The sequence below is a fragment of the Mastigoproctus giganteus genome, chromosome 7 (genome assembly GCF_048544385.1).
Source record: "Mastigoproctus giganteus isolate SK-2022 chromosome 7, ASM4854438v1, whole genome shotgun sequence".
Taxonomy (NCBI): domain Eukaryota; kingdom Metazoa; phylum Arthropoda; class Arachnida; order Uropygi; family Thelyphonidae; genus Mastigoproctus; species Mastigoproctus giganteus.
The window spans coordinates 137841855-137869156 of NC_143581.1; the positions used below are offsets into that span (position 1 = coordinate 137841855).

At 38.7% G+C, this 27302-nt stretch overlaps 1 protein-coding gene across 3 annotated transcripts in view; it reads left to right on the forward strand.

Annotated features, from left to right (window-relative positions):
* The window catches only part of AIMP2 (aaRS-interacting multifunctional protein 2), a 127760-nt gene that overhangs the window by 15692 nt on the left and 84766 nt on the right, over positions 1-27302 (forward strand). For all 3 annotated transcript variants that reach the window (XM_090377109.1, XM_090377108.1, XM_090377107.1), the window contains exon 2: positions 21166-21327. In XM_090377109.1, the coding sequence (XP_090233235.1) occupies positions 21166-21327 (162 nt within the window). The remainder of the gene's footprint in view (positions 1-21165; positions 21328-27302) is intronic.

Here is a 27302-nt window from a genome sequence, read left to right on the forward strand (position 1 = left end):
AGATAAATTTTGATGAGTAAAAGTTCTAATCTTCTGTTGTTGACTTTGAAAAGTTTGGGTTAATTCTTGGAGTTTTTTCTGTGGCAAAGCTCCTTGAAATTTATCATAATTTGAGGCATGTTTTGTGGTGTATTGACGTTTCACATTATATTCCTTGAACACCGACAAGGCTTCATTGAAAATAAGACATTTGCAAGTATTAATGAGCAGTGCAAAAAAATTGTTTATTGACCATCACTCGTTAAAAGCATGACACTCAGTATCAACTTTTCTTCTTTTTTTTTTCGACATCGACATGATTTTTATGGGGTCACTGGAATAATAAAAAACTCATGAATATTGAAGTAAGCATTGACATGAAATATTTTAACATGAAATTAATAATATAGTTTATTAGGCTGTTTTCCTAATCAATATATAAAATATTTTGAAAAATAGTGCTTTCTGTACATAGCCAACTACTTAAGTAGTTATAAATTGGCATCATTAAGTATATCTCATATTGTGAAAACAATGAGTTGCCATGATATTGCACTACCTTGAATAAGTAACACTTCAGCATAGGAGAAGAGTATGGTTACTTATTCTCATCAGATACTATCACCCATACGGCACCTTCATAGCTAGGTGGGCAGGAACAACCATGCGTAGCACGGCTTCTTGATTAGACCGGGGTTCGAGCCCATGACCACCAAATACGGAGGATGCGGAAAGGTCAGGGAATGACCACCGCATATCCCTGGAGCAATATGGCCTTAGTGCTAATGGCTCCTAAAAACCAAAATAACAACTATTACCCATATGGCACCATTTCGGAATTATTGGCTCCTCATCAGTGGGTGGGTGGGCAGGAACCCTGGTGTTGCAATGATGACAACCCAATTGCGAAGTATAACTCCACAATATGAGAGATGCCTCATGGTGTGGAGTAATTTAAATTACAGTATAGTTTACGGCTAGAGCGTCAGGTTCCGTAGAGAGCTGACTAGCATATAAGTTAGTGCAGTTACATCATTTCTGTGTATAGCCAACTACTTAAGTAGTTATAAATTGGCATCATTAAGTATATCTCATATTGTGAATAACTTCACAACAAGTTGCCATGATATTAGCATTAGTAGAGGCATATGATGCAAGAAAGCAAGCTTATGCCGCATCAGTCAAAAAAAAAAAAAAAAAAAACCCACTCCCATTTCACCACTCCGTTCGTTCAAAATACCTGTCCAGCTGAGCCTTAAATTTATTTAGGCTATCATCTTCCGCAACAAAAGATGGAAGTCTGTTCCAACAATCAACTACCCACTGGCTAAAGAAATTTCTGCACATCTGTTTTACAAATGTTTTTCCTCAATTTGAATCTATGCCCCCTCGGGTTCATAATCTGAGCAAGAGAAAGAATCCCATCAACATTCACCTTGCTCAACCCATTCAAGGCCTTACACACCACAATCAGATCATCTCGCAGGTGCCTACTCTCCAGGCTCTGCAATGCCTTTCTTGGTCAGCGCACCCCTTTATTTCCTTCACCAATCTTGTTGCCCTTCTTTGTACTCGTTCTAGCAACTCTACATCCTTCCTAAAATGAGGCCCCCCCACACCAGTACATGGTACTGTAGGTGTTGCCTGACCATTGCCTTGTACAACGGGATAATCACCTCCCTGCTCCTGCTAGCAAAATTCCTATATATCATTGACAAGACTCCATGACCTGCACTGGCAGTCTGTCTGCACTGCTCAACGAACTTCATATTTGGATGCACAATTACCCACAGGTCTAATTTCACTTTCCACTTCCCTGAGGGAAGTATTTGGTCTTAGTAATGGTCGTATAGTGCAAGAAAGCCTATGGCTTATGCTGCACCAGCCAAAAAAAAAAACCTGATAATTAATAAAAGAAAAGGAAATTAAACCTATCATCCTATGCGTTACCCTCACTCGAAGGTACTATATAGATGACCTTTGAATTTCTCCAAACTGTCCGCCTCTATCACCCATGTAGGCAACTTATTCCAGTAATTTATAACTCTCTGGCTAAAATAAAACTTCTTGCAGTCAGTCCAATCTAAACATCTCCCCACCGTAACTTGAATTTATATCCCCTTGTTCTAGCGTCATTTATAATCTTGAAAATTTTGCCTTCATTCATTTTACTGATGCCTCTCAGAGCCTTAAACACCTCAATTAAATCTCCTCTAAGGTGTCTAGTTTCCAAACTCTGCAGCCACATATTCGAAGTCTTTCTTCATAAGGATGCCCTTTTCCCGATCTCACCAGGCGAGTTATCTGTCTTTGCACCCTTTCAAGAAGCTCAATGTCTTTCTTTAGGTGCGGTCTCAATATTTGAACACAGTATTCCAAGTGTGGTCTAACAAAAGCTTTATATAATGGGATTATCACGTCCCTATCTCTACTTGCAAAAGTTCGATAGATCATCGATAGGACACCGTGGGCCTTCCTTGCAATCTGTTTACAATGCTCTGAGAATTTCATGTCTGATTGTATCATAACACCCAAGTCCCATTCCTCCAGTACTGGGTTTAGTTGAACTCCACCAAGTGAATAAGTTATTTTGGATTACTGTTTCCCAGGTGTAAAAACCTTACACTTTGTTGGATTAAAGCATAGCTGCAATTTTTCTGACCATTCCTGAAGTCTGTCTAGGTCTCTCTAAAGAAGCTCAGCTTGACAGTGATCATTAACTACCCTACCAATTTTAACATCTGCAAATTTAGACATCACGCCCTCTATGCCTTCATCAGTGTCGTTTATGAAAATTAAAAACAACAGTGGTTGCTGTAGTACCACACAGTTCGTACATTTCTCATGGGTTATTGCTATCCATAAGCAGTACTTTGCATTTGTCAATGTAAACTTCGATTGCCGCTTCTCAGCCCATTTGCCCAACTTATCTAGATCCAGTTGAAGTAGCATTTTGTCGTTAACAACCCTGCCGACCTTTGTATCCTCTACAAACTTGGACATTAATCGTGATATACCTTCATCAATATCATTGATAAATATACAAAACAACACTGGGCCCGACACAGAACCCTACGGAACTCCACTAATAACATTAGTCCACAAAGAGCAGTGTCCATTGATTATCACTCTGTCTTCTCCCACTCAACCATCCTTTTATCCATTGTAGCAATTTGCCCTTAATACCATACTTCAATTTGTACAGTAGTCCAGGTGCAACAGTATCAAAATTTTCCTGAAATTCAAGTATATGATATCAAAATTATTTTTGATATTCAGTTCCTTTGTGACCACATCATAGTATCCAATAAATTGGTCAGACAATACCTCCCTTTAATAAACCCATGCGGTGTCTTAACTATTACTGCAGTCTTGTCTAGACGATCTTGCAATGCTTCTTTAACCAGTGACTCCATTATTTTCCCTGGAACACAAGTTAAACTAAAAGGTCTATAGTTACTTGTGTCACCTTTTGAATCCCCTTTGTGAATTGGTGATACATTCGCACACCTCCAGTCCAAGAGGACCTCCACTGAGTCCAAGGAAGCTCTTATAATTATGGCTAAGGGTTTGCTTACTTCATTTGCTGCCTCATTTAATATAACTGGATAGATCCTGTCCAACCCAAGTGCCTTCCTTATGTTTAACTTCAACAATTTCTCCTCCACTTTGCTCTCAGTTATTACAAAATCACTTAGCTCCCTGTTAAAATTTGATAAACTACTGGCGTTCCCCGCATTGAATAACTCCTCATGTATGAATTTATTAGCTACCTCAGCATGATCATCAATAGTCAACCTATCAGTGTTAAGTGGTCCAATCTGATTCATCCCTTTCCTTCTAGACCTTATATAAGTAAAGAACTCTTTGCTGTTTTTCTTTGCATCCTTTGCCAAAGATTTCTCGTAATCTGCCTTCGCCTCCCTAACCTCCTTTGTGACTTGATTACAGACAAGCTTGTATTTGCCCTAGGCTTCTGTGTCACCTGATAATTTATATGCATCCCATACATTTTTCTTCTCTGCCACGAGCCTCATTAATTCATCTGACATCCATTTGGGCATGAACTTTGAACAGTACTTCGTAGTTGTAATGAAAAACCTAGTAGCCTCCAAGATTAAGTCCCTGAAAGTTTCCCATTTAGTTAGTAACATCATCAGTTGATCCCACTGTACAGAATTTAAACGCTGTCTGAGACCCCTGTAACCTTTACGAAAGCAAAAGCCCTTCCCTTTAGCCTTGATGGTAATTCCCAAATCAGTACATCGTGATCACTATCACCCAGTGTTTCCTTTATCTGCAAATTCTTAGTGCATGAATAATCACTGCTGATAATCAGATCAAGAGTATTATTCCCTTTGGTTGTCTCTCGAACCTTTTGATGTAGACAGCCATCCAATAAATCTAAAAAAGTCTCGCTAGTGTGCGAGTGACCAACTGACAAGTTCCAGTCAATATCTGGAAAATTAAAATCGCCATTATAAGACATTGTGATTTACTGGCCCACTCAATTTCTCTGCACAATTGCTGATTATACTCATCAGATTCATTAGGCCTATAACACACACCTACTCTCATTTTTCCTTTCCCAGTGCTTATGTCACAACAAACAGACTCAACATTGCATTGTTCACCAACATCAATTGGATGCACATCCTTAGATTGTATGTGTTTCTTAACTAACAGCATAACCCCACATCCCTTCCCGTCTATCCTTTCTGTACACATTGTTCTCCCCAAATTCCAGTTCTGTACTGCTTATATCTGTGGTGCCTCCGTAGCCAGGTGGGAAGGAGCAGCAGTGCGTAGCACACGCTTCTTGATTAGACCTGGGTTCGAGCCCGTCAGCACCAAATACGGAGGATGTGGAAAGGTCAGGGAATGACCACCGCATATCCCGGAGCAATATGACCTTAGTTGCTAATGCTCCTAAAAACCAAATAACAAACAAAACAAACAAACAGCTTATATCTGTGTAACACCACATCTCTGATATTCCAACAATATCTGCCTTTGATGTCTTGACTAACACTCCTAGCATTGATCAAATTTATTAACTATACTCCTAGCATTGATCAAATTTATTAACTATACTGCTAGCATTGGTGCACATGCACCTGTTCCTACTCTTAGTTACCCTAACACAGCCCATGTATTTATTTGTTCAGTTATGACTTCCAACGATCCTGGAAATCTCCATTGCCTTGCTTTCCATTCTGCTGCTCATTTTAAAAGAAGCAGTACAAGAATAACTGGCGCCTCCACAGCCAGGTGGGAAGGAGCAGCTGTGCATAGCACACGCTTCTAGATTAGACCAGGGTTCGAGCCCATCACCACCAAATGCGGAAAGGTCAGGAAATGACCACCGCATATCCCGGAGCAGTATGGCCTTAGTTGCTAATGCTCCTAAAAAAAAAAAAAAAAGAAGCAAGAATAACTTTTGCCTTTGCCTGCGGCCACTGTTAACCTTTTAGTCTGTGTATCCCTCCAAGCTAGTAGTTTTCCGACCAACTTAACACTGCCTCGATAGCATCAGCAAATATTTTTGCACCCTTTCTGTTTAAGTGTATCTCATCCCTGTAGAAGCAGTCTCTCATGTCAACAAGCACAGACCAGGCTGGAAAAATTTCTACCCCCTTGAGCCTTGCACAGTATCGCCATGGCTGAATTGATTGACAAAGCTCTCATTATATACTCCCTCCTATCGTATCTGGGCAGAATTGAAGACACTTTCACATTCAACCCTAACTTGCGAACTTTTTTCAACATTGAAGGACATAGTTCCAACGTGTACAACAATATCACATTTTGTGCCCTTAAAAGATGATATCTGCTCTACAACATCATAATGGTAGACGTTCTCTGTCTTATAACTTCTCCAATAATGTTGGTGTCCTCCAAGGCTCAGTTCTTTCTCCCACTTTTTTCCTCTTGTACAATATTAATGACCTTTTTCCATTGACTGGTAATCCTCTCCTAAGTTTTGCTGACGATAGCACGTTGCATTCCACCTTCCAGTTTGAGAAATTTTGTCCTGCTCATATAGCTTTAACTACTTGAATATCCACTACCATTTCCTTAAATGCTGATCTCCAGGTAATCCTCCAGTGGAACAAAGGTAACTTAATTTCAGTCCTTCTAAAACTCGGTCCTGTCTTCTATCGCGCAAAAAGGATTCTTCTGCTCCTATGTTTATCTTCGAAACGCTCCGATTTGTAGGCAAGACCTTGGGGATTACCCTGACTTCTGATCTCTCTTGGCATAAAGCAAGCAGCATATTACAAATATTGCTTCCTCTGCATCTAAAAAGCTTGGTTTTCTCTTAGTGTTACTTTTCTTTCAAACTGTCGTTGACTGTAGAAATTGCAAATCAGGCCTACCACAGAATATTGTTTCCACAATTCCGGCGGTGCCACCAAAACCTCTCTCAGGTTTCTAGATTCCAATCAAAAGAAGGCAGTTAGGTTAATTAATGTCTCATTTCTAACAAAAAAAAAAAAAAAAATTGGACATTTGGGTCACCCGTAAATGATTACATCTACCCATATATTTATTGTCTTTAAATTGCATATGTTCTCTGGTCAATTTGCCTGTTTTTCTGCACACAAAAAACCCCAGTTTCTAGGGATAAAACCTTGCTGTCTACGCCTGAGACTAACTAACTCAGCCACGGAATGAAGAAAGCCCATTAAAATTCCTTGCATCATCAATGGGATTCGAACCCGGGCCTTTTCCACTCAGTGTGGGGGAGAATATTGACGATACCAGTGCAGATAGTCTCATCTCTAACATTCTCTCCACTCTGTCTCATAGATGTACTGTTTCTGCTGCATGCCTTTACTATAGATACTTCCATGGGCTCTGTTCTTCTGAATTGGCTTCTATAATTCCCGCTCTCTCTTTCAAAGCAATCCGAACACGTACCGCTTTTTTTTTTTTTTTTTTGTAGTTGTTGGCGCATCGGCTTCTGTGGCCATAATGCCCCTCCCAAAGTTTTTTTTTTTTTTTTTGCAGTACTTTGATCCAAGCCTGAGGTGGGATTCGAACCCGCGACCTTTGGGTTGCTAGGCAGGCACTTTACCCACCCGGCTAGCCCGGTCGGCACACGTGCCGCAACCAGTCAACATCCTTTTACTGTCAGAGTTCAAACTCACAGAACCAACTTTTCTTCTTCTGACTCCTCTGTTTCCATTAATTTTCAGGAAATGTATTTCCTGAAAATTACAATCAACAGAAGTTCCCCTTGTAGGGTCACCCATGCCTGTCTTGTCTAAGACTGGATCTGAAACACAATTCCACTCTCCTCCCAAAATAGTCGTTCTAACCCCTGACAAAAATTTGTAAACTGTTGAAAGTACAAACCCGCTCGGGAGTGGTGTTTGGTGCATACACATTGATCAGTCTTATTGTTTGTGCACCCAGCCTCCAGTCAATGCAGATTATTCTGCTATCAATATCTCTTTGGAGATTACAAAACTTTCCTGTAATCTGTGGTAAAATTATAATGCCTAACACCCTGGCATTCCTTGCTTCAAAGACTTAAAACATTTGAATCTATTCTGAAAATTACATACTTGGACACTACTGAAAAAATTACTTTCTTGAATAAATAAAATTTTCACTCCTAGTAGTAACATGCTCCTCCTTGATGTTGAGCAAAACCCCATATATTCCAAGTGCCAATAGTTACCATATTTACACAAATCGCCTTGCCTTGGAAGTTTCACTTACTGTGTTAGAGATATGCTTAGAGCGTATAGTCTTGCCAAGTTCTTGTTCATGCCCCGAAATTTGTGAAATTCATGAGTTACATAACTGCTGGACTATTTCCAATGATGTTAGCCCCACCAAATTTCAGAAAAATATATCGCTCCACATAAATTGAATTTTACCTTCCCCTGTGTAATCTGACATTATTCTGGCTTTATCCAGCTGCTGCTCCCACTCTAAAGCTTCCAGTCCTACTGATATATACTTCTTTAGAGGCTCAACTCCTAATAATGATACCAATTTGTTGTTATTATTTGGTTTTTAGGAGCATTAGCGACTAAGGCCATATTGCTCCAAATGATACCAATTTATAACTACTAATTCAAAGTCATCCAAGCTTAAGGCATTCATATCTTGTATGATACTTTTTCCCTCTTCCACAGTTTACCTCTTTCTTTTTCTCACTCCCCCTAAACTTCCATCAACAAATCCCCCCCCCCTTCTAACCTCTCGCTGACTCCTCTGTTTCCATTAAATCGGAAGTAACCCGTGCCGGATTTGGAAGCCCCTTTGCCTCCCCTATTTCAGTTATTGACACCCTTGCTCTTCTGGAATTGCCTTTTTATTCATGCCTTGTGGTTTTAAGACGACCATACCGTTTGGCTCCCTCAAACTTCCCTCATTCTCCCTTACCTCTCTTCCTTTCATGACATCTGCATAAGAACATATAGAACAGCTATCCAACTTGTAGCCAGTCTCCCCGCATTTGCTGCATGTTCTCCGACATTCATTGCTAATGTGCCCAACCTCTACAATTAAAACACCACCCATTTGGGCAGTGTATGCTTAAATTGTCCAGGTTGCATTTTATGCAATTTTCACTAACCCTCCATAATTCAAGAGTAATCTGTTCCCATGACATAGATAATGTTTGGGACTCGCTTCCTCATCTCCTTTTGTACTGTTACTTTAGCCATATAAAGCTCCGGAAAACCTTCCCACGTATGCATATCAACTTTTGTGACTTTGCCGTATTCTTCTAATGAATTTTTCAGATGTATATTCTGAACACTCAATAGTAATGTATTTTCTAATGCTCCTACCAGATGGGGATGCACCATCTGGTTATGCAATCCTTACAAACTTTGAAATTTCCTCATCAGCAGGAGAGTAAACCCCTGCAATCTTGGTAGATTCACGCACTTGCCCAAACCTTCAATAACCTGTCTAAGTTCATAGTCAGCATCTAAATTGACCTCTAAAGTTCTCTCATGAATGAACAGACTCATTATGAAAAAGAAAAGACAAGAAAAACAGAAAATTGTGCCCTAAGGCACTTAATCCCACTCTGGCAACTATGCCCGAGTCAGCAAAACTTAAAATTGTAACTTACTCTCCCCAGAAATCTCCTTGGACTATGGAAGGTAACTAAACCTCAACTCCATTTCAGAACTTATTGGCTCCTCATCAGTGGGCAGGCAGGTACCCTGGTGTTGCAATATGACAACCCAATTGCGAAGTATAACTCCACAATATGAGAGAGGCCTGCTGGTGCGGAGTAATTTAAATTACAGTATAGTTTAGGGCTAGAGCCTCAGGTTGCATAGTGAACTGACTAGCATACAAGTTAGTGCAATTGCATCATTTCTGCACGTAGCCAACCACTTAAGTAGTTATAAATTGGCATCATCAAGTATATCTCGTATTGTGAATACCTTCACAACAAGTTGCCATGATATTGCACTATCTCGAATAAGTAATGTTTCACCATAGGAGAAGACTATTATTATGATGAGCCAATAAATTGTGCCACATGGGTGATAGTATCTGCTGAGAATAAGTAACAGTAGTCTCTCCTATGGTGAAGCATTACTTATTCGAGATAGTGCAATATCATGGCAACTCGTTGTGAAGGTATTCGCAATATGAGATATACTTAATGATGCCAATTTATAACTGCTTAAGTAGCTAGCTACATTCAGAAATAATGCTTTTTCATACACACGCTTTTTGCTTTCTGCAAAGCATGTCCAACTGCTATTGCATCACACTACAACAAAGCGATCGACGGGTCTGTCTCAAGGCTAGGCACGTCATTCTTAAATTAAGCTGCATGTACCACAGCGATTACTCATCACCTGATAGCATTTAGTAGCATTATGACATCACACAATATTGACAGTTTGACCATTGTGGAGTTTAATTTTAGAATTCTACATGGCAACGATTCAATATTTTCAAAAGTTTTTTCAGCTATTAGCAATGTTGTTAATAATGACAGTAATAGAAAAGATAAAGATTGTTTCAGACAGGCTGAGAAGTAAAGATATTAAAGAGTATGAAGCAGCACGTAAAAATCCTGATATCGAAGAAAACAAAGCGATTATAATAATTTAAAGGTTTCACAATTAAGAAAGGAAAGATACGAAAAGAGCAAAAAAAATTAATCACAAATTGTTGATATCTGTACTGAAACTCCAGTCTTTGATAAAAAAAAAAAAAAGGGGGAAAAAATCATAAAACACGATAAAGTGGTAAAAGACAAATGATCAAATAGAGAATTCCTGAAAATATTCGCCGTTCAGGAAATTTAATACATTGATGTTTTTGTAAGTATCGAAATTCCTTTGGATGAAAAGTTTCAATTTAGCCACAACAAATAATACTTTTCGCTGAATGAAAAGTTTTTATCCGAAATTAAGATTCCAGGAGAATTGAAAATAGTTTATTCATCAGACCAAATTATGCCAGATAGTTGTAATGCTGAAGAATACAACTCTGTAACACCCGAAACACTTTATTCTCTGGAGCCTTCAGATTTATCTCCGCATGAACTACTTTTTAAAGGTAAACGCAGAACTACTTTTTAAAGGTAAATGCAATTGTTACGGTTTTAAGAAACTTAGATATAAAAAATGGAATTTCCAATGGTACAAATATTTTTACTAAGAGTAGTAGAAATAAGTAAGAAATGTTTGGTTTGTGAATACATCACAGGTGACAGAGTTGAATCGAAAGCTTATATTCCATGAATTCATATGTATTCAAATGAAGAGGAATATAACTTCATTTTTAAAAAACAGTTTCCTGTGAAATTAGCTTTTAGTATGACAATGAAAAAAAGTCAAGGTCAAACATTATCTAAGGTTGGTGTTGACTTAACACCATGTTTTTTGCATGGACAATTTATGTTGCATTAAATAGAGTGAAGGCAGCTAAAAATCTTTGTATTAATGGAAAAGAAATCAAAAAAACAATAAAAAAACAAAATTTATCAAGAAATGTCGTTTATAATAAAATAATATAATATAATTATTTGTACATCTTTTGATTATTAGAAGGGGTGTGGGGGTTTCCCCCCACTAAAAAAATTAAAATATAAAAACATATAATTCAAGTTCATGTGACACAAGTCAGAGAGGAGCAAAGCAACCTTCTGACTTACTTAACTACATTATAATATGAAACTAAGTTTTATATTATAAAATTATATTATTAATTATAACATAGTTTAATAAGGTGATGTTTCAGGTATCTTACCGATACCCATTATCAGACCATGCTGTGGGGAGAATAGAAAGGGCTACAGATTTCAATATTTTAGGATATTACAGTTACAATTACCAATATTACAATTTGCAAATTACGATTCTAAAGTACAGCCACTACCCCATGCTTGTGCAGCACTCGCAACTGTGCTCACTAAATTGATTGAATCAAAAAAGAAATGTCCAACGAACATGTAAATAGAATTATTATATTTATTCAATTTTTTATCTCATGTGCAGGAACAATTACAAAAGCGTGCAATTTAAAAAAATTTCAAAATTATAAAATTACAAAAAAAGACAGGAGATGGGCATAATGTCAGTAAGTTTTACCTCTCGAGCATCGATGCCAAAATTGACGTTTTCAGCTTGATAAGTATGCTGCTGCGGAGGTTGATGCTGTGGAGATTTAGAATGGGTCGGCTCAACCTTACAAAAGAACATATTAATGGATGACTGGACGGTGGCTTTTTTCTTTTCATCGTAGATTTCTTTGTAGCAAGCAAGCAAGCATATCATTCACCCCTCTGTTAACTTTTAAGAATTGTTCACTGTCGGTGGTACCTCCGTAGCCAAGTGGGCAGGAGCAGCAGTGCATAGCACACGCTTCTTGGTTAGACCGGGGTTCGAGCCTGTGACCACCATATAGGATATGCGGAAAGGTCGGGGAATGACCACTACATATCCCCGGAGCAATATGGCCTTAGTTATTAATGCTCTTTAAAAAAAAAACAGTTCGCTGTAGAGATCCACCTTCTCAAACCTCGCCATTGCTGATGCAATTTCATTAAATTCCATTGCCATCTCTCTGGTGATGAAGTGTCTCGGCTTCTCATTTGTTCATCTTGAGCTTCGTCATCATTTTCTTCTTTCACTATCGCTGCTTGCAAGTCAATAAGTTCTTCATTAGATAATTCCTTCTCTTCCTCTATTAACTCCTTCACATCTTTGGCAACAACCTCCAACTGAAGTAGCTCTGCAACCTTTACAATCTTATCTGTAACCTCTTCATATGATTTGTCTTTTGCAAACCCTTCTGAGGCTTTACGTGCCATGGGTATATTTTCTTCCATGGGCCTTTTAAATAACTTTTAGTAATTTCAGCCCAGGCCTTATTAATGTTTAAGATGGTGTGGTAAATATTGTAAGATTTAGTCTCTTAACATAAAATTTTTTTCATCGTCTACTGCAGACAATGCCTGAGCAAATGTTGTGCATAAATAGTATGCTTTTAAATTCAAAATAACACCCTGATACATAGGTTGGATGAGTGAAGTCGTGTTTGGCAGTAGAAATCTGACTCTCACGTTTGAATTGAAATCATCTAGATGTGTAGGATGTTCAGGAGCATTATCTAATAGAAGCAAAATCTTGAAAGAAACGTTGTCTTTACAATAATTTTCAACCTCTGAGATTAAGAAGCATTTAAACAAATCTTCAAAGAGAGATATTGTTATCCAAGCTCTCTGGTTCGATCAGAAATGCACAGGTAGGGTGACTTTATTGATGCCCTTAAATGCACAAGGATTTCCAGAATGATACACAAGCAGTGGTTTTAATCTGTAACCTCCTGCTGCATTAGCCCCAAGCAAGAGTGTGTCCCTATCTTTTGAAGCCTTGAAACCTGGCATTATCTTTTCCTCTTTGGCAATGTATGTTCAATCCAGCATTTTTTTTTCCCAATACAGAGCAGACTCGTCATCGTTACAAATTTGCTGCACTGAAGAGCCGCCTTCATCAGTAATTTTTTCCCAACTCATCACAAAATTTCTTTGCAGCTACAGAATCTGTACTGGCGACTTCACCGCATACGTTTTGGAAACCAGCGGGATGCTTGAACCTATTAAACCACCCGTTGCTTGCCACGAACGTGGCTTGGGGTTCGCTGTACTTATCCTTAATATCTTCATAAATACTTCTTCCTTTTGATTTTCCAGCTATATTATTAATAGCTTTTCCATCTTCAATATAATAGCACCTGAACACTGTTTTGTGATCACTGTTCACCTTAAATGCGTTGACACTTTAACACGTTCTCTTATACACACACTGTCCCTTAAAATAGTATTCACTGTTGAAGGTGCGAGACCTAATTCCGTGCAATAAATGACAAACTTTGTCCTGCTTCTTACTTCTTAATCATTTTCATCCTAATTTCTAAATCAGTTTTGGTTAGTTTCCTAGCACTGCCAGCACTTGCACTTTTCGTTGGTTCCTTACATTAGTTCACTGTTGTAATAAGTAAATAGGAACGAAGAGAAGATTCTGGAAATTTATTTATGTTTTTTATATGATTGAAGATTTCAGTGCAGGGGAACTCATTTCACCTTAATACCATAATGTAAAAACCCACCGAATTTCAGTTGTCGGGATTATCGCAAACAATAAGATCGAGTTTGCTACCTGTTTATAATAGACTGCATACTGGTCCTCTGGCATATCAGACATTCTCTCAGATATGCCAGACAAGCTGTACTTGCTACCTAGGAGTCTAAAAACGCTGATGGAACTAATATTCTGTTAACACAAGTCAAGTAGACCCAATTTCGTCGAACACCAGTCTGTGACAGCCAAATCCTCTGCTTGCACCTTTATGATGGTGGAACTGTTAGTAATCCTGGGTATAACCTTCATGCACAAGCACAAGGTGGATAACCACCTAGGTGTGAACACCCACCATGCTTACGATGGGATCGAGGTGTGGTGCCCACACCATATGGAGGAATGCTGCCCCTCTGTGTTACCAGGCAGTACTAGGTGGTAGATGACCCTCATCAACCGGTGCAATACCACCACTTTGCTTATTTGAGGCTTTAAGTGGTGGACCCTATGTTTAATCTCCAGAGCTAAGTTCCGGTCAACCCTTCCCCAATCTCTTCCATCATGTAGTATGATTGATGACTTTTGAGGTTATGATGAACATCGTGTCGAGATACAATTTTCTTTACATTTCAAGGATACAGCTCTAAAACGGAGTTCGCAGACCGGCCGCTAGTTAGTACACCAGACTGAACCTATTTTTAACTCTCTATGAGGTTTCCAGATCAGCTAGTGTATAATCTTGTTACCTCTACTCTACTAGATAGTGACTGGAGGGAGTCAAAGTAGTGTATATACAGGGGACATTGTAGAGGCCACATTATTGTCAAGGATATGGGTATATTCTTACCATGTGTATGCCCTATCCAAAAATTTCATTACTTCATACAGCATGTCCCACCCACTTTTTTTTTACTATTGAATACACCATGAATTGTCAAACTAATAGAGTAAGCTTATCTACGAAAAGATCTAAACCTCCCAAACACTTCTTAATTCATTTCACAAATATACGTGATCTCAGTTCTAATCTCAACAATATCCATTTCCACTTGCAGTCTTCCATGTACTTTTTCTCACAGAATCTCAGTTATCGGTTGATTCAACTACTGCTCATCTCAATTGCCCAAATTATTCGCTGTATGATTGCGCCCTATAGCACACCCCTACTCTCAAAATTGAGAGTAGGAGTGTGCTATAGGCCTAATGACTCTGATAAGTATAATAAGAAACTGTACAGAGAAATAGAGTGGGCCAGTAAATCAGAGTCTTATAATGGGGGATTTTAATTTCCCAGATATTGACTGGAATTTGGGGGCTGGTCACTCACACACTAGCAAGGCTTTTGTGGATTTATTGGATGATTGTTTTCTACATCATCATGTTCGGGAGGCAACTAGAGGGAGAATACTCTTGATTTGATTATCAGTAGTGATTCTTCATGCATTAAGAATCTGCAGATAAATGAACCACTAGGTGGCAGTGATCACAGTGTTCTGAAGTGGGAGTTACTCAAAGAGGTAACTCCCACCATTAGGGGTAAAGGGAAGGGGTATTGCTTTCGTAAAGGCGACTACGATGGACTGAGACAGTATTTAAATTCTATACAGTGGGACCAACTGACGATGTTACCAACGGCAAATTCAAAATGGGAAGCATTCAAAGAACTTATCTTGCAAGCTACTAGGCTTTACATACCAACTAAGAAATATTGTTCAAGGTTTAGGCCTAAATGGATGTCAGACGAACTGATGAGGCATATGGCAGAGAAGAAACATGCATGGGATACATACAAATTAACATATGACACAGAAGCCTATGATAGATACAAGTTGATCTGTAACCAAGTTACAAAGGAGGTTAGGCAGGCAAAGGCAGAGTACGAGAAATCTTTGGCAAGGGATGCAAAGAAAAACAGCAAAGAGTTCTTTACTTATGTAAACTCTAGAAGGAAGGGGATGAATCAGATTGGTCCACTTGATATCGATGGGTCAACTGTTGATGAGCCTGCTCAGGTAGCTATCAAACTAAATGAATATTTTGCATTGACATTCACACATGAGGAGTTATTTAGCGAGGGGAAAGCCAGGGGTGTAGTCTACTCTAGCAGTGCAGTAAGCTAGAGAATCTTGTAATAACTGAGAGTAAAGTGGAGGAGAAATTGTTGAAGATAAATACAAGAAAGGCACCTGGGTTGGATGGGATCTATCCAGTTATATTAAAGGAGGCAGCAAAGGAAGTAAGCAAACCCTTAGCCATAATTATGAGAGCTTCCTTGGACTCGGGGGAGGTACCTATGGACTGGAGATGTGCAAATGTGACCCCAATTCACAAGGGAGGATCAAAGGCTGACACAAGTAATTATAGACCTGTTAGTTTAACTTCTGTTCCCGGAAAATTAATGGAGGCACTGGTTAAAGAAGCACTGCAGGATCATCTAGACAAGACTTCAGTTATAGCTGAGACACAGCATGGTTTTGTTAAGGGGAAGTCTTGCCTGGCCAATTTGATTGGATACTATGATGCAGTCACAAAAGAACTGGATGCAGGGAATAACTTTGATATTATATACTTCGATCTTAGAAAGGCTTTTGATACTGTTGCACATGGAAGACTGCTGCACAAATTGGAGCAGTGTGACATTGGAGGCAAATTGCTGCTATGGATAAAGGGGTGGTTGAGGGGGAGAAGACAGAGAGTGGTAATCAATGGACACTGCTCATCGTGGGCTAATGTTATTAGTGGAGTCCTTCAGTATTGGGTCCTTTATTGTTCTCTGTATTTATAAATGATATTGATGATGGTATATCAAGCTTAATGTCCAAGTTTGCAGACGATACGAAGGTTGGCAGGGTTGTCAAGGACCCTACTGACACTATGCTACTGCAACAGGATCTGGAAAGGTTGAGCAGATGGGCTGAGAGGTGGGAAATGAAGTTTAACATTGACAAATGTCAAGTACTACATAGTAGTACTTGACATTTGTCAATGTTAAACATAGAAATCCGCACTTTTTTTTTTTGCCTGAAACCATGATTCTATTTCATTGATGGCGCCTTCGTCGCCAGGTGGGAAGGAGCAGCAGTGCATAGCACACGCTTCTTGATTAGACTGGGGTTCGAGGCCGTCACCACCAAATACAGAGGATGCGGAAAGGTCAGGGAATGACCACAGCGTATTCCTGGAGCAATATGGCCTTAGTTGCTAATGCTCCTAAAAACCAAATAACAAACAACATGCAGTCCAAGGGAACCTCCTCTGAGTCCAATGATGCTCTAATAGTTATGGCTCAGTTTTGTTTCCTTTGCCACCTTCTTCAATATAACTGGATACATCCCACACCCCAGGTGCCTTTTATTGTGTTTAACTTCATCAATTTCTCCTCCTCTTTGCTCTCAGTTATTACAAAATCATTTAGCTCTCTGTTAAAATTTAATAAACTTCTGTCCTCCACTTTCCTACAGAATTCCTCATGTGTGAATGTAGATTCTAAATACTTATTCAGTTTGTCAGGTATCAGAATGATCAACAGTCAAACCATCAATATCAAGTGGGCCAATCTAATTCATCTTATATAGAGTTTATATAAGTAAAGAGGTCTTTTTTTGCTTGCCTGGGTCCCTTTGTGACTCAATTACACGCTAGGTTATGTCTACCATAGGCTTCTGTGTTGCCTGATAATTTATGTGCATCCCCTGCATTTTTCTCCTCTACCACTAGTCTCATTAGTTTATCTGACATACATTTGGACCTAAATATTGAAGAGAATTTCTTAGTTGGTATGAAAAGTCTAGTAGCTTCCAGAATTAATTCCTTGAATGCTCCTGTTTAGAATTTGGTGCTGGTAACATCATCAGTTGGTCCCACTGTATACAATTTTAAAACTGTCTGAGACCACTGTAGTCACCTTTACGAAAGCAAAAACCCTTCCCTTTACCTCTGATGGTAGTTGCATATTTAAGTAAATCCCACATCAGCGCATTGTGGTCACTGCCACCTAGTGATTCCTTTATCTGCAAATTCTTAATGCATAAATAATCACTGCTGATAATTAGATCAAGAGTATTACTCCCTCTAGTTGCCTCTCCAACATGCTGCTGTAGAAAACAATCTTCCAGTAAATCTACAACAGTCTTGCTAGTATGTGAGTGACCGACCCACAAGTTCCAATCAATATCTGGGAGCTTAAATCCCCCATTTTAAAGCATTCTGATTTACTGGCCTTTCTGATTTACTTGCTATTTCTCTGTATAGTTGTTCATTATACTCATCAGAGTCATTTGGCCTATAACACACTCTTATAACACATTCTTAATGTATTTTAATTGCTAATTTTATTGTAAACCTAAAGTTACTTTATGTTACTGCACTTTAATGATTTAAAACTAAATAAGTTTGACTCAGATCTGACTGTAGTAATTGCTGAAATGTAAAATTAAATTAAAAATTCTACCAAGAATACTGAGTTTATATGTTTATTTCTAGACTTCAGTTACCAAGTGTTGTAGAAGCCTTTCAACCATAGAAGTGTAAGTTTATCTCATTCATATAAGTCTGCTGGCCGACTGGGCTAGCCGAGTGGGTGAAGTACCTGCCGGCAACCCAAAGGTCGCGGGTTCGATTCCCGCCTCGGGCTTGGATCAAAGTACAGTACTGCAAAAAACCTTGGGAGGTGCGATATGGCCACAGAAGCCGATCCAACAACTACCAAAACAAAAAAAAAAATAAATAATAATAATAAGTCTGCTCTGAGCAACTTGTCAATTGCTATAGAGAAGAGTCAGGTTTCATCTTTCATACTTGGGGAACACGATTCCAAAAGTACTCTTGCTTTGTTTGAAGTTATTTATCTTATTCCTCATGAATGCTTCATCTATCCATAACACATAGCCCAGAAAGTTAATTTCAGTGAAGTGTTCAATAAGAAAAATGGACGAAGTTCTGTATCACAATTCTTTTAAAGCTGTAGTTTGTTGTGTGTAAAAAAAATATGTACTCTTGAAATGAAGTACTCTGATTCTTGAAGTACTAGTTGAAAAGTAATACATGTAGAATGCTTTCTTGATCTTGCACATTGGCTACAGAAGCAATCAAGCTGCCTCCTTTAGGAATTAAGAGTGATGCTCTTTTTTCTGCAAATGGAAAACTGGGCTTGCTGAAAAGTCTTGCACAAAATGTATCTCCATTCCCCTACAGCAGTGTTTCTCAAACTTGCAATAATTGCTGACCCCTTCTGAGAACTTAGTCTTCCAAGTACCCCCTTCTCAGGTGAAAATAATTTAGGAGTAGTTTTAATAATATTGTTTTATCATGACTAGAGCAAATACGGTACAATATGTGGTATTCATTTATTGATATATAATAAAAGTTATACATGTATATGTGCAGCCCCCATAGTTTCACTCTAACATGCGAGAATTGCAGGGGGGGAACCCTGCTATGTTGGATGTAATTTTTCAACATTTCCATTCTTTTTTTGTGAATCCCTGCTGTTGACTTGCTAGTGGCTTTGCAAAAAAAAAAAAAAAAATAAATAAATAATAATAATATTATTGGGAAATCCCTGTGTTAAGGATTTCCCAATAATATTCAGATTTTACAATAATTCTGTGCTATTGAACTTGTGCTTGTTTGAGACCATAAAAAATTGTGACTTCATGACTTTTAAGGTTTTTTTTTAAGGTTATTTTGGTTTAAAGTAAAAAGCACCGCTCAAAAGACATTTTTTGATTGTGGACTGTATTGAAATCATAGCCTTATCGCTCAAATAAATAAAACTGTGAACATTAAATGCATGATGGAAAAACCGGCAGAAAATGAAATCGGTGCGATAGTAGAACTTGCCAAGTCGGTACGTTTTGATGATATGACTACTGAAGACGTTCAAGAATTACTGGTTGGAAAAGAGTCTGGTGAAGCAGATTTGGTGGAAATGGCATCGGAGGTAAACCAAATCAATTGAGAGGATTTTCAATTCAGAATTTTCTTCAGATAAAAATTTTGATGTTCCAAATTGTACACTAAAAAGCATATATGAAGGCATAAACTTAGCCAAGTAATCAGAATCTTATTTTTTGAATTCAGATCCTTTGACTGAAAGGAGCACAAAGTTCAAAAAGGAGCTTTAAACATGCTTAGCTCCAGAATGTACCTACCAAGTATTTACAAAGATCTATTAAGTAAAAGCAAAAAAACCCAGATTACTGATTTTTTAAAGAGAGCAGAAGATACACAAAATCTTGATGCTGCAGAAGAAAGTTCAGAAAAGTGAAGATATTCTGCAACAGAGAAAGCGTTTACATTTGATTGTGATTCGCAGCGATGTAGAGGAAGGAAATTAAATGAACGTACATTATCTGACATATATGTATCACAGTTTGTTCAGTTATTACTATTTTTAATAAAAATTAAGTTTCCAACAGTTATAAAAAAAATTGTGTATTTTTGTTAGCTTATGGAATGTAACACCCCTTTTTCTACTGGTTCTTAGTCCTGACTAACGCGGTTTCACGCTACACGAAATTTTATAGGAACCTAACTACTGTGTTATACGAGGGTTACCCGTATACTATATATAGAAATAATAATTTTAAAAAATGGAAGTAATGATAAAAATCAACAAACATTCTGTAGATGTATATGGTGTATTTGTACCAATCTGAAATTGAAGTACATTGTGTGAAGCAAACATACTTACTATTTTGGTATTGGTATTAAAATGTATAAATTTAAATTAAGTTTAAAATGTTACATACCAAGCACCTTTTTTTTTACGTTTTACACAACAACTTATAACATTCACTGAGTAAGAAGGATTAGTCAAAATTTAACAAAGCACACTTTTTGAAAAGACTACTGTCACGTTCACCTGGGGGGTACATATGCCACACTTTGGGAACACTGCCCTATAGTGCATCACACATTTCTTTGAATAGTCAACTCTTTTAAAAGAAAAAACTCTTAACTAAATGATCAGAACTCCCTTTGAATTGAGTAGTAAAGGTAGTGAGGTACAGCCATCTACCTATTTTGATTCAGTGTCCAACTGATTTTTTTTTTTTTTTTTACATGTACTAAGGGAAAACAAACATGGTGGTTATTGGTAGACTAACAAAATTTCAATTAGTTTTAACTTAGTAAAGTATTTTCAGTCAACTTCATAAGAATTTGCTTTCTGAAGTTTGGCAGGATAATTCTGAATCACCCTGTTAATATTCTGTATAGTAACGTAACAACGGCGCCTCCGTAGCCAGGTGAGAAAGAGCAGCAGTGTGTAGCACACGCTTCTTGATTAGACCGGGGTTCGAGCCCATCACCACCAAATACGGAGGATGCGGAAAGGTCAGGGAATGACCACCGCATATCCCGGACCAATATGGCCTTAGTTGCTAATGCTCCTAAAAACCAAATAACAAACAAACAAACAACACTTATGCTGAAGAAGCGAAAGTTATTTCATAGAAGGTTCATAATTGATTCTTTTTTGTTAAAAGTTAATATAACACTTCAGTATATACATGCAGTATATACTGAATTGGTACAAAATCCAGTATATACTGGATTTTGGGCCAAAATATATTAATGTTTTTTAATATTTAACTCTTAATAGAGAGAAGATAAATATACAGAATTGGAGAATTCCCAAAAAAAAATATTGCATAAGTTAGAAGATCTTAAAAGACAAGTACAGCAGATTAAATATGAATTTGATAGCACAGAAAAATATATAGAAGTTACCAACTCCTTCAGCATTGACATGAATAAATTTAAGGTGAGTATAACTTACCTAATCATAAAGAAAATTTTGAAAAATTAAAAATTATTCTTAATAATTCTCAACTGTGTGGATGCCACTTTTTTAGGGGAAATGATTATATGAAAGTTTTGACTCACTACAATGGATATCATTTACTTTGCATCATTAAAGTAATGATCATCATGAGGTCATCTCTTACAGTAATTGCCTGTAACTTAAATTCACATTTGCTTTTAAATGTTCATAAAACTTGCCTCCTAACGACATATTTTGTAGAGTTAAAGAAATAAATTTAAAAAGTACATTAAAGGAAGTGTCATTGGATGAGAAGTTGTCACGTGTCTAGTTATGAAACATTAAATGGCAAAAATTGCTTAAATTACACTACCCTATGACACCTCCCACCTAGCCATTCTCAGATTGTTGAAGTCATTCCCTCCAAGCAGAAACAATACTTTGTCCTTGTATTTTGACATGCACATAATGCAGTTTTCAGTCGACAGTTATTTGTGTCCAGCAGCACGTAAGCACACATCCATGGCAGACCATCATCTGCCTTGAGACTGTGTGTATAATATAGTCAAGGTAAACTTGGGCACCCTCTCCAAAATGTTATCAACTTTCACAGGTTAAAAGGATTAAATCTATATGAAAGTAAAGTCAAATGGCAATACTTAAAAAATATACCCTAATATCATATTGAAAACTTATACAAACTTTCATAAATGTCATGATTGCAAAATTTTTCATAGGGGAAAGAAAATACATGAAAATATTTAATATGTTGCGTAATTTTGTTGATGTGTTGCCCATGAAAACTTCTGAGTTTGACATCCCTATTTTAAGCCAAAGAATTTCAACTTCAATATTAAAATTGCACCTTCAAATCAATCAGATTACAGAAATACAAGAAGTAATGGTGACTTTATTCCCACAGAAACTAATAATTGTTATATTGTTCTCTAACAGAGGAGCATAAATAGTTAACAATAATAAGGAATTTCAGGTACAAACAAGGTAGTAACCTTTAGTAAACTAAATGAATAGACTAAATTAAATTAAGTAAAATAAAGTATAAGTAGCTTTCGAGTCTGAGGGACTCTTCATCAGCTTAAACAAATTTTAGTATGAAACAAAGAATGTCCGGGCGTGATCATGTAAGGCAAACAAAGCGTGACGTGAATACAAGCAACAACATTAGGGACAATCACTGGTTAGAACTAGATGCTTGTAGCTGCAGATGTGTAGGGCATGCACATGGAGTGTGTGCTTATACGTTTATCACATTGCAGCATAACCGTCTCCATGATTGGAGATGATTATGCTGCAGTGTGATAAACATGTGATATGCGCATACCTCTGTTGCAGTTAAAAGTACTATGACAACCAGATATATGTAGTGATTCGGGCCATACTTGTTAATAGCAGTCGTGCGAGTGGCCAACGACTTCAATATCATGGCAAGGGTCGAGGTTGAGCTAAGAGGACCAATAGTGTCCTGCAACCGCGGAGTGCTCTGAATCAGCAGATCAGATGCCATTCTCATGTTCTGAGATCCGGTCTTGGAGCCTCCTGGCGATTTTCCCAATGTAGCAACTACTGCAGTCACAGCAGGCAACACGATATACCGAGAGAGAGTGGATCACAGTTTTTACCTAGAAGCTGTAAAACATTTTATCCGAGCACATAGAATTTTAGAGAGGTGTTGTGACACGACAGGGTAATGATGGATAAAGGTGGTCGAGATCATGTCATCATTGTGGGCAGCTCTGGGGTGTGTAGCAAGCTCATGAGCCTGCAGATCACATTTGTCCAAGGCACAGGCAGGATAACTACAGTTAGATAGATCTCTTTTTCCTTTCAAAACTTACCCGCGCTTTTTGTCCATTGAGCTGGAATGGGTCCAGCTGTGGGTGAATAGGACGCGTGCAGTACTGAAGAGCTTGTTGGGGGCATGTGCCGATTTGTAGTTGGTGAATTGGCCAGTATACATTGGCTTATGATAGACCGAAGTTCTTAAATCTGTGCCCATGTGTCGCACTAGAACATCCAAAAAAAAGAGAAGACATTGTCCAACTCTAGCTCCATAGTGAACTGAATGAAGGGCGATAGGGTGTTGAGATGCCAAAAAAGCTGGGTTTCTGAGCCACGGAGAATGATAACGAAGACATCATCCATGTAACGACACCATAAGGCGATGGGAACTGGTAAGTTTAAGAATGCGTGCCGCTTTAGTTCTTCCATGGCAATATTCACAATGACCGAGCTGCTGACAGGGGCTTCCATGGCCGTGTCGTGAATCTGCCTAAATAGAGAGTCGCCAAACAAGACTGTACTGCCAGTCAAACATAAGTTGAGAGCAGTGCAAATGTCCTTTGCAGATAGTGAGGTTCTACACCGCAGGGTGGAGTCACTGGCGATGACTTGTTGAACTGGGAGTGAAGTGCACAAAGAGACAACATTAAAGGAGGCTATGACTTGGTCTTCAGAGGTGATGAGATTAGAGATGAGACACAAGAATTCCCCAATGTTTGAGGTGGTACGGTTGGTGTTGCTAGTTGTCCGGAAACAAATTACGACAGTTCATACGTTGGTAAATTGCAACAAGAGACAATTGTCATAAGTGGACGCACAGCTTATGCACTTTCAGGAGTCCATAAAACTGGGGAAGTTGACATCCAGTTGCATGCAGTTGCCAACGTGTGATTTTTGAAATCTTAGGTTTCAACCAGCTGTAGACTAAACTGTTGACACTGGCCTCCCACTGCTCAAAGACCTTGATGGGAGGTTTATGTACCAGTTTGTAAACACTCGTGTCTTGTAGAAGGAATAGAGCTTTATCCTGGTACTCAGATCAATCTATAACTACAGTGCGATATCCTTTGTCAGCTGGCAGAATGACAATGATGTCATCCCTCCTAAGCGAACTGAGAGTGGTAAGTTGGCAGCAGCTGAGGTTAGACAGGAGCAAATCTCCTTGGTGGTTTCTTCGGGTAAAAGACGCCTCAATTCCCATGGCGAGCTGTGTGATGGGCGGACTTTGAGGTAATAGGTCAAGGACTTCTCACCCTCAGCAAACTTCATCCCAAGGGTGAGAAGTTCCACTTGTTCACTGGATAAGCACTTGCTGCTTAGATTCAGGATGAAGTGAGAGTGATCAACTGCAGGGCCTCTCTGTGCGTGGTTGGTGGCGTGGGTGTCTCGAGGTAAGCTGTTGAACCTATCTTGCTGCCACATGTGATATAAGTTAGACTTGCGGACTGCCTGATAAGATAAAGTCTGAGCATGCCAGCCTCAGCTTCGGCTTAAAGACCGTGTGGATCTGGATTGGCTGCTTATATCAAGATCTACAGAGTGCCTTTGTCAACAAGGCTGTACACACCCTTAAGCTTAAAAGTTTGGTTTCTTCTTCAACCTTTTTTAGCATCATTCAGACTTAGCATTAGCATTAGCAGAGGCATTTGATGCAAGGAAGCAAGCTTATGCAGCATCAGCCAAAAAAAAAAAAACCCACTTCCACTTCGCCCCTCTGTTCGTTCAAAATACCTGTCCAGCTGAGCCTTAAACTTATTTAGGCTATCAACCTCCACCACAAGGGATGGAAGTCTGTTCCACCAACCAACCACCCGCTGGCTAAAGGCAAATTTCCGCACGTCTATCCTACATCTGTCTTTCCTCAATTTGACTTTATGCCCATCCCTCCTTGTTACACAACTGCTCAATATATCGCATTGCCTGCCGTGACTGCGGTAGTTGCTACAACAGAGAATCCGCCAGGAGTCTCCAAGACAGGATCTCAGAACATAAGAGAGCCAACCGATCTGTGGATTCAGAGCACTCCGTGGCCACTGAGAGCTATTGGTCCTCTCAGCACAACCTTGACCCACGCAGTGATATCGAAGTCATCGACCACTAACACAATTACCATCAATGAGTATGGCTCGAATCACTCCATATATCCGGTTGTCATGGTACCTTTATTCCCCTTCCTACCAGGGGAAGGGGGGAAAGGTACCATACAAGGGAGCACGATACAGATCTCCAGATGGTGCTGGCAGCAGAGCTGCATGTTGTCAGGTGGGGGTTCGGAGTGACTCACATTTACTTCATTCATAATCTGCATTCTCACTCTATTTCCATTCCATTTTTATACTTTTTGTCCGCCTGCATTTCAATTTTTTTTTTTTTTTTTTTTTTTTTTACACACACCAGGAGGAGATGCAATGGTTGTAGTGTAAATTTAAATACTAATGCATAATAATTAAGCTAAATAGGTAAGAATATAAAGGATTAAAACTAGGGTTAGTGTGTACTTAACTGTATCATTTATGGTTTGTGTTCTTTCTCTCACAATTACACTCTCATTCATTCTTCTAGCTTTCATTTAATTTGTTCGAATCTTACTTTCTGCACTGCCCTCTGGACACCTCAAATTCCTGTTATTCTTCAGTTGTGGTGCAGGCCAGGGGAGAATGCAGTGATAGGGTTTGTGTTAAGAGTAAATGTTCTTTAGTATATATATAAAGTAATGTAAGTTATTATAAAAATTGTATTCTTTCGGCCAATTTCTTTTGCTCTTTCACTCATTCCCATTCACCATAACACTCATTCACTCTCTCTTTCACCAAAACTGACATTTATTCCCTTTTACCTTAATTCCTAATTAGCATTAGCAAAGGCACATGATGCAAGAAACCAAGCTTATATAGCATCAGCCATAGAAGAAAAAAAAAAAAACACCCTTATTTCACCCATCCACTCAGTCAAAATGTTTGTCAAGTTTTGCCTTGAATCTATTTAAGCTACCAACTTCTACAATGACAGATGGAAGTTTGTTCCAGCCATCAACCACCCGCTCGCTAAAGGCGAACTTCCGCACATCTATCCTACAACTGTCTTTCCTCAATTTGAATTTATGCCCTCTCAGGCGATTATTCTGAGCAAGAGGAAGAATCCCATCCACATTAAGCATACTCAAACCATTCAAGGCTTTATACACCTCAATCAGATCATCTCGCAGATGCCTAGTCTCCAGACATTGTAATTTGCAAAACTTAAGCCCTTCTTCGTAATAGCAACCCTTAGTTCCATTCACTAATCTTGTTGCCCTTCTCTGTACTCGTTCCAACAGCTCTACATCCTTCTTAAAATGAGGCCTCCAGACCTGTATACAGTACTCAAGGTGTGTCCTGACCATTGCCACCTCCTTATCCCTGCTAGAAAAATTCCGCTATATCATTAACAAGACACCGTGAGCTACTCTTGCAGACCGTCTGCACTGTTCAGAAAACTTCATATCTGCCTGCACAATTACCCTCCCCCCACCCAGTCCTTTTCATTTTTTACCACTGTCAGTGTGGTACCACAGAGTTGATACATTACTCTCAGATTACTGCTTCCCATATGTATTGCTTTACATTTGTCAATGTTAGACTTCATTTGCCACCCCTCAGCCCATCTGCTCAACTTTTCTAGATCCTGTTGCAGCAGTGTACTGTCATTAGTGTCATTAACAACTCTGCCAACCTTCGTATCGTGTGCAAACTTGGACATTAAGCCTGATATACTATCATCAATATCATTTATAAATACAGAAAACAATAATGGACTCAACACTGAGGAACTCCACTAATAACATTAGTCCACGAAGAGCAGTGTCCATTATTATTATTACTAGCCATATAGTGCAAGGAAGCCTGAGGCTTAGGCTGCACCAGCTAAAAAAAATCTCCAACAAGTTACCCTGAGAGAGAGAGAGAGAGAGAGAGAGAGAGAGAGAGAGAGAGAGAGAGAGAGAGAGAGAGAGAGAGATGCAAGAGAGATGCAAGGGAATCACCAAGAAAGAGAAGAATGATGATATCCAGCTCAAGACCCTGGGTGTGCCAAGCCCATACTCACCAGATATGAACCCCTGGGGTTATTACCACTCTCTGTCTTCTCCCACTCAACCATCCCTTTATCCATAGCAGAAATTTGCCTCCAATACCACA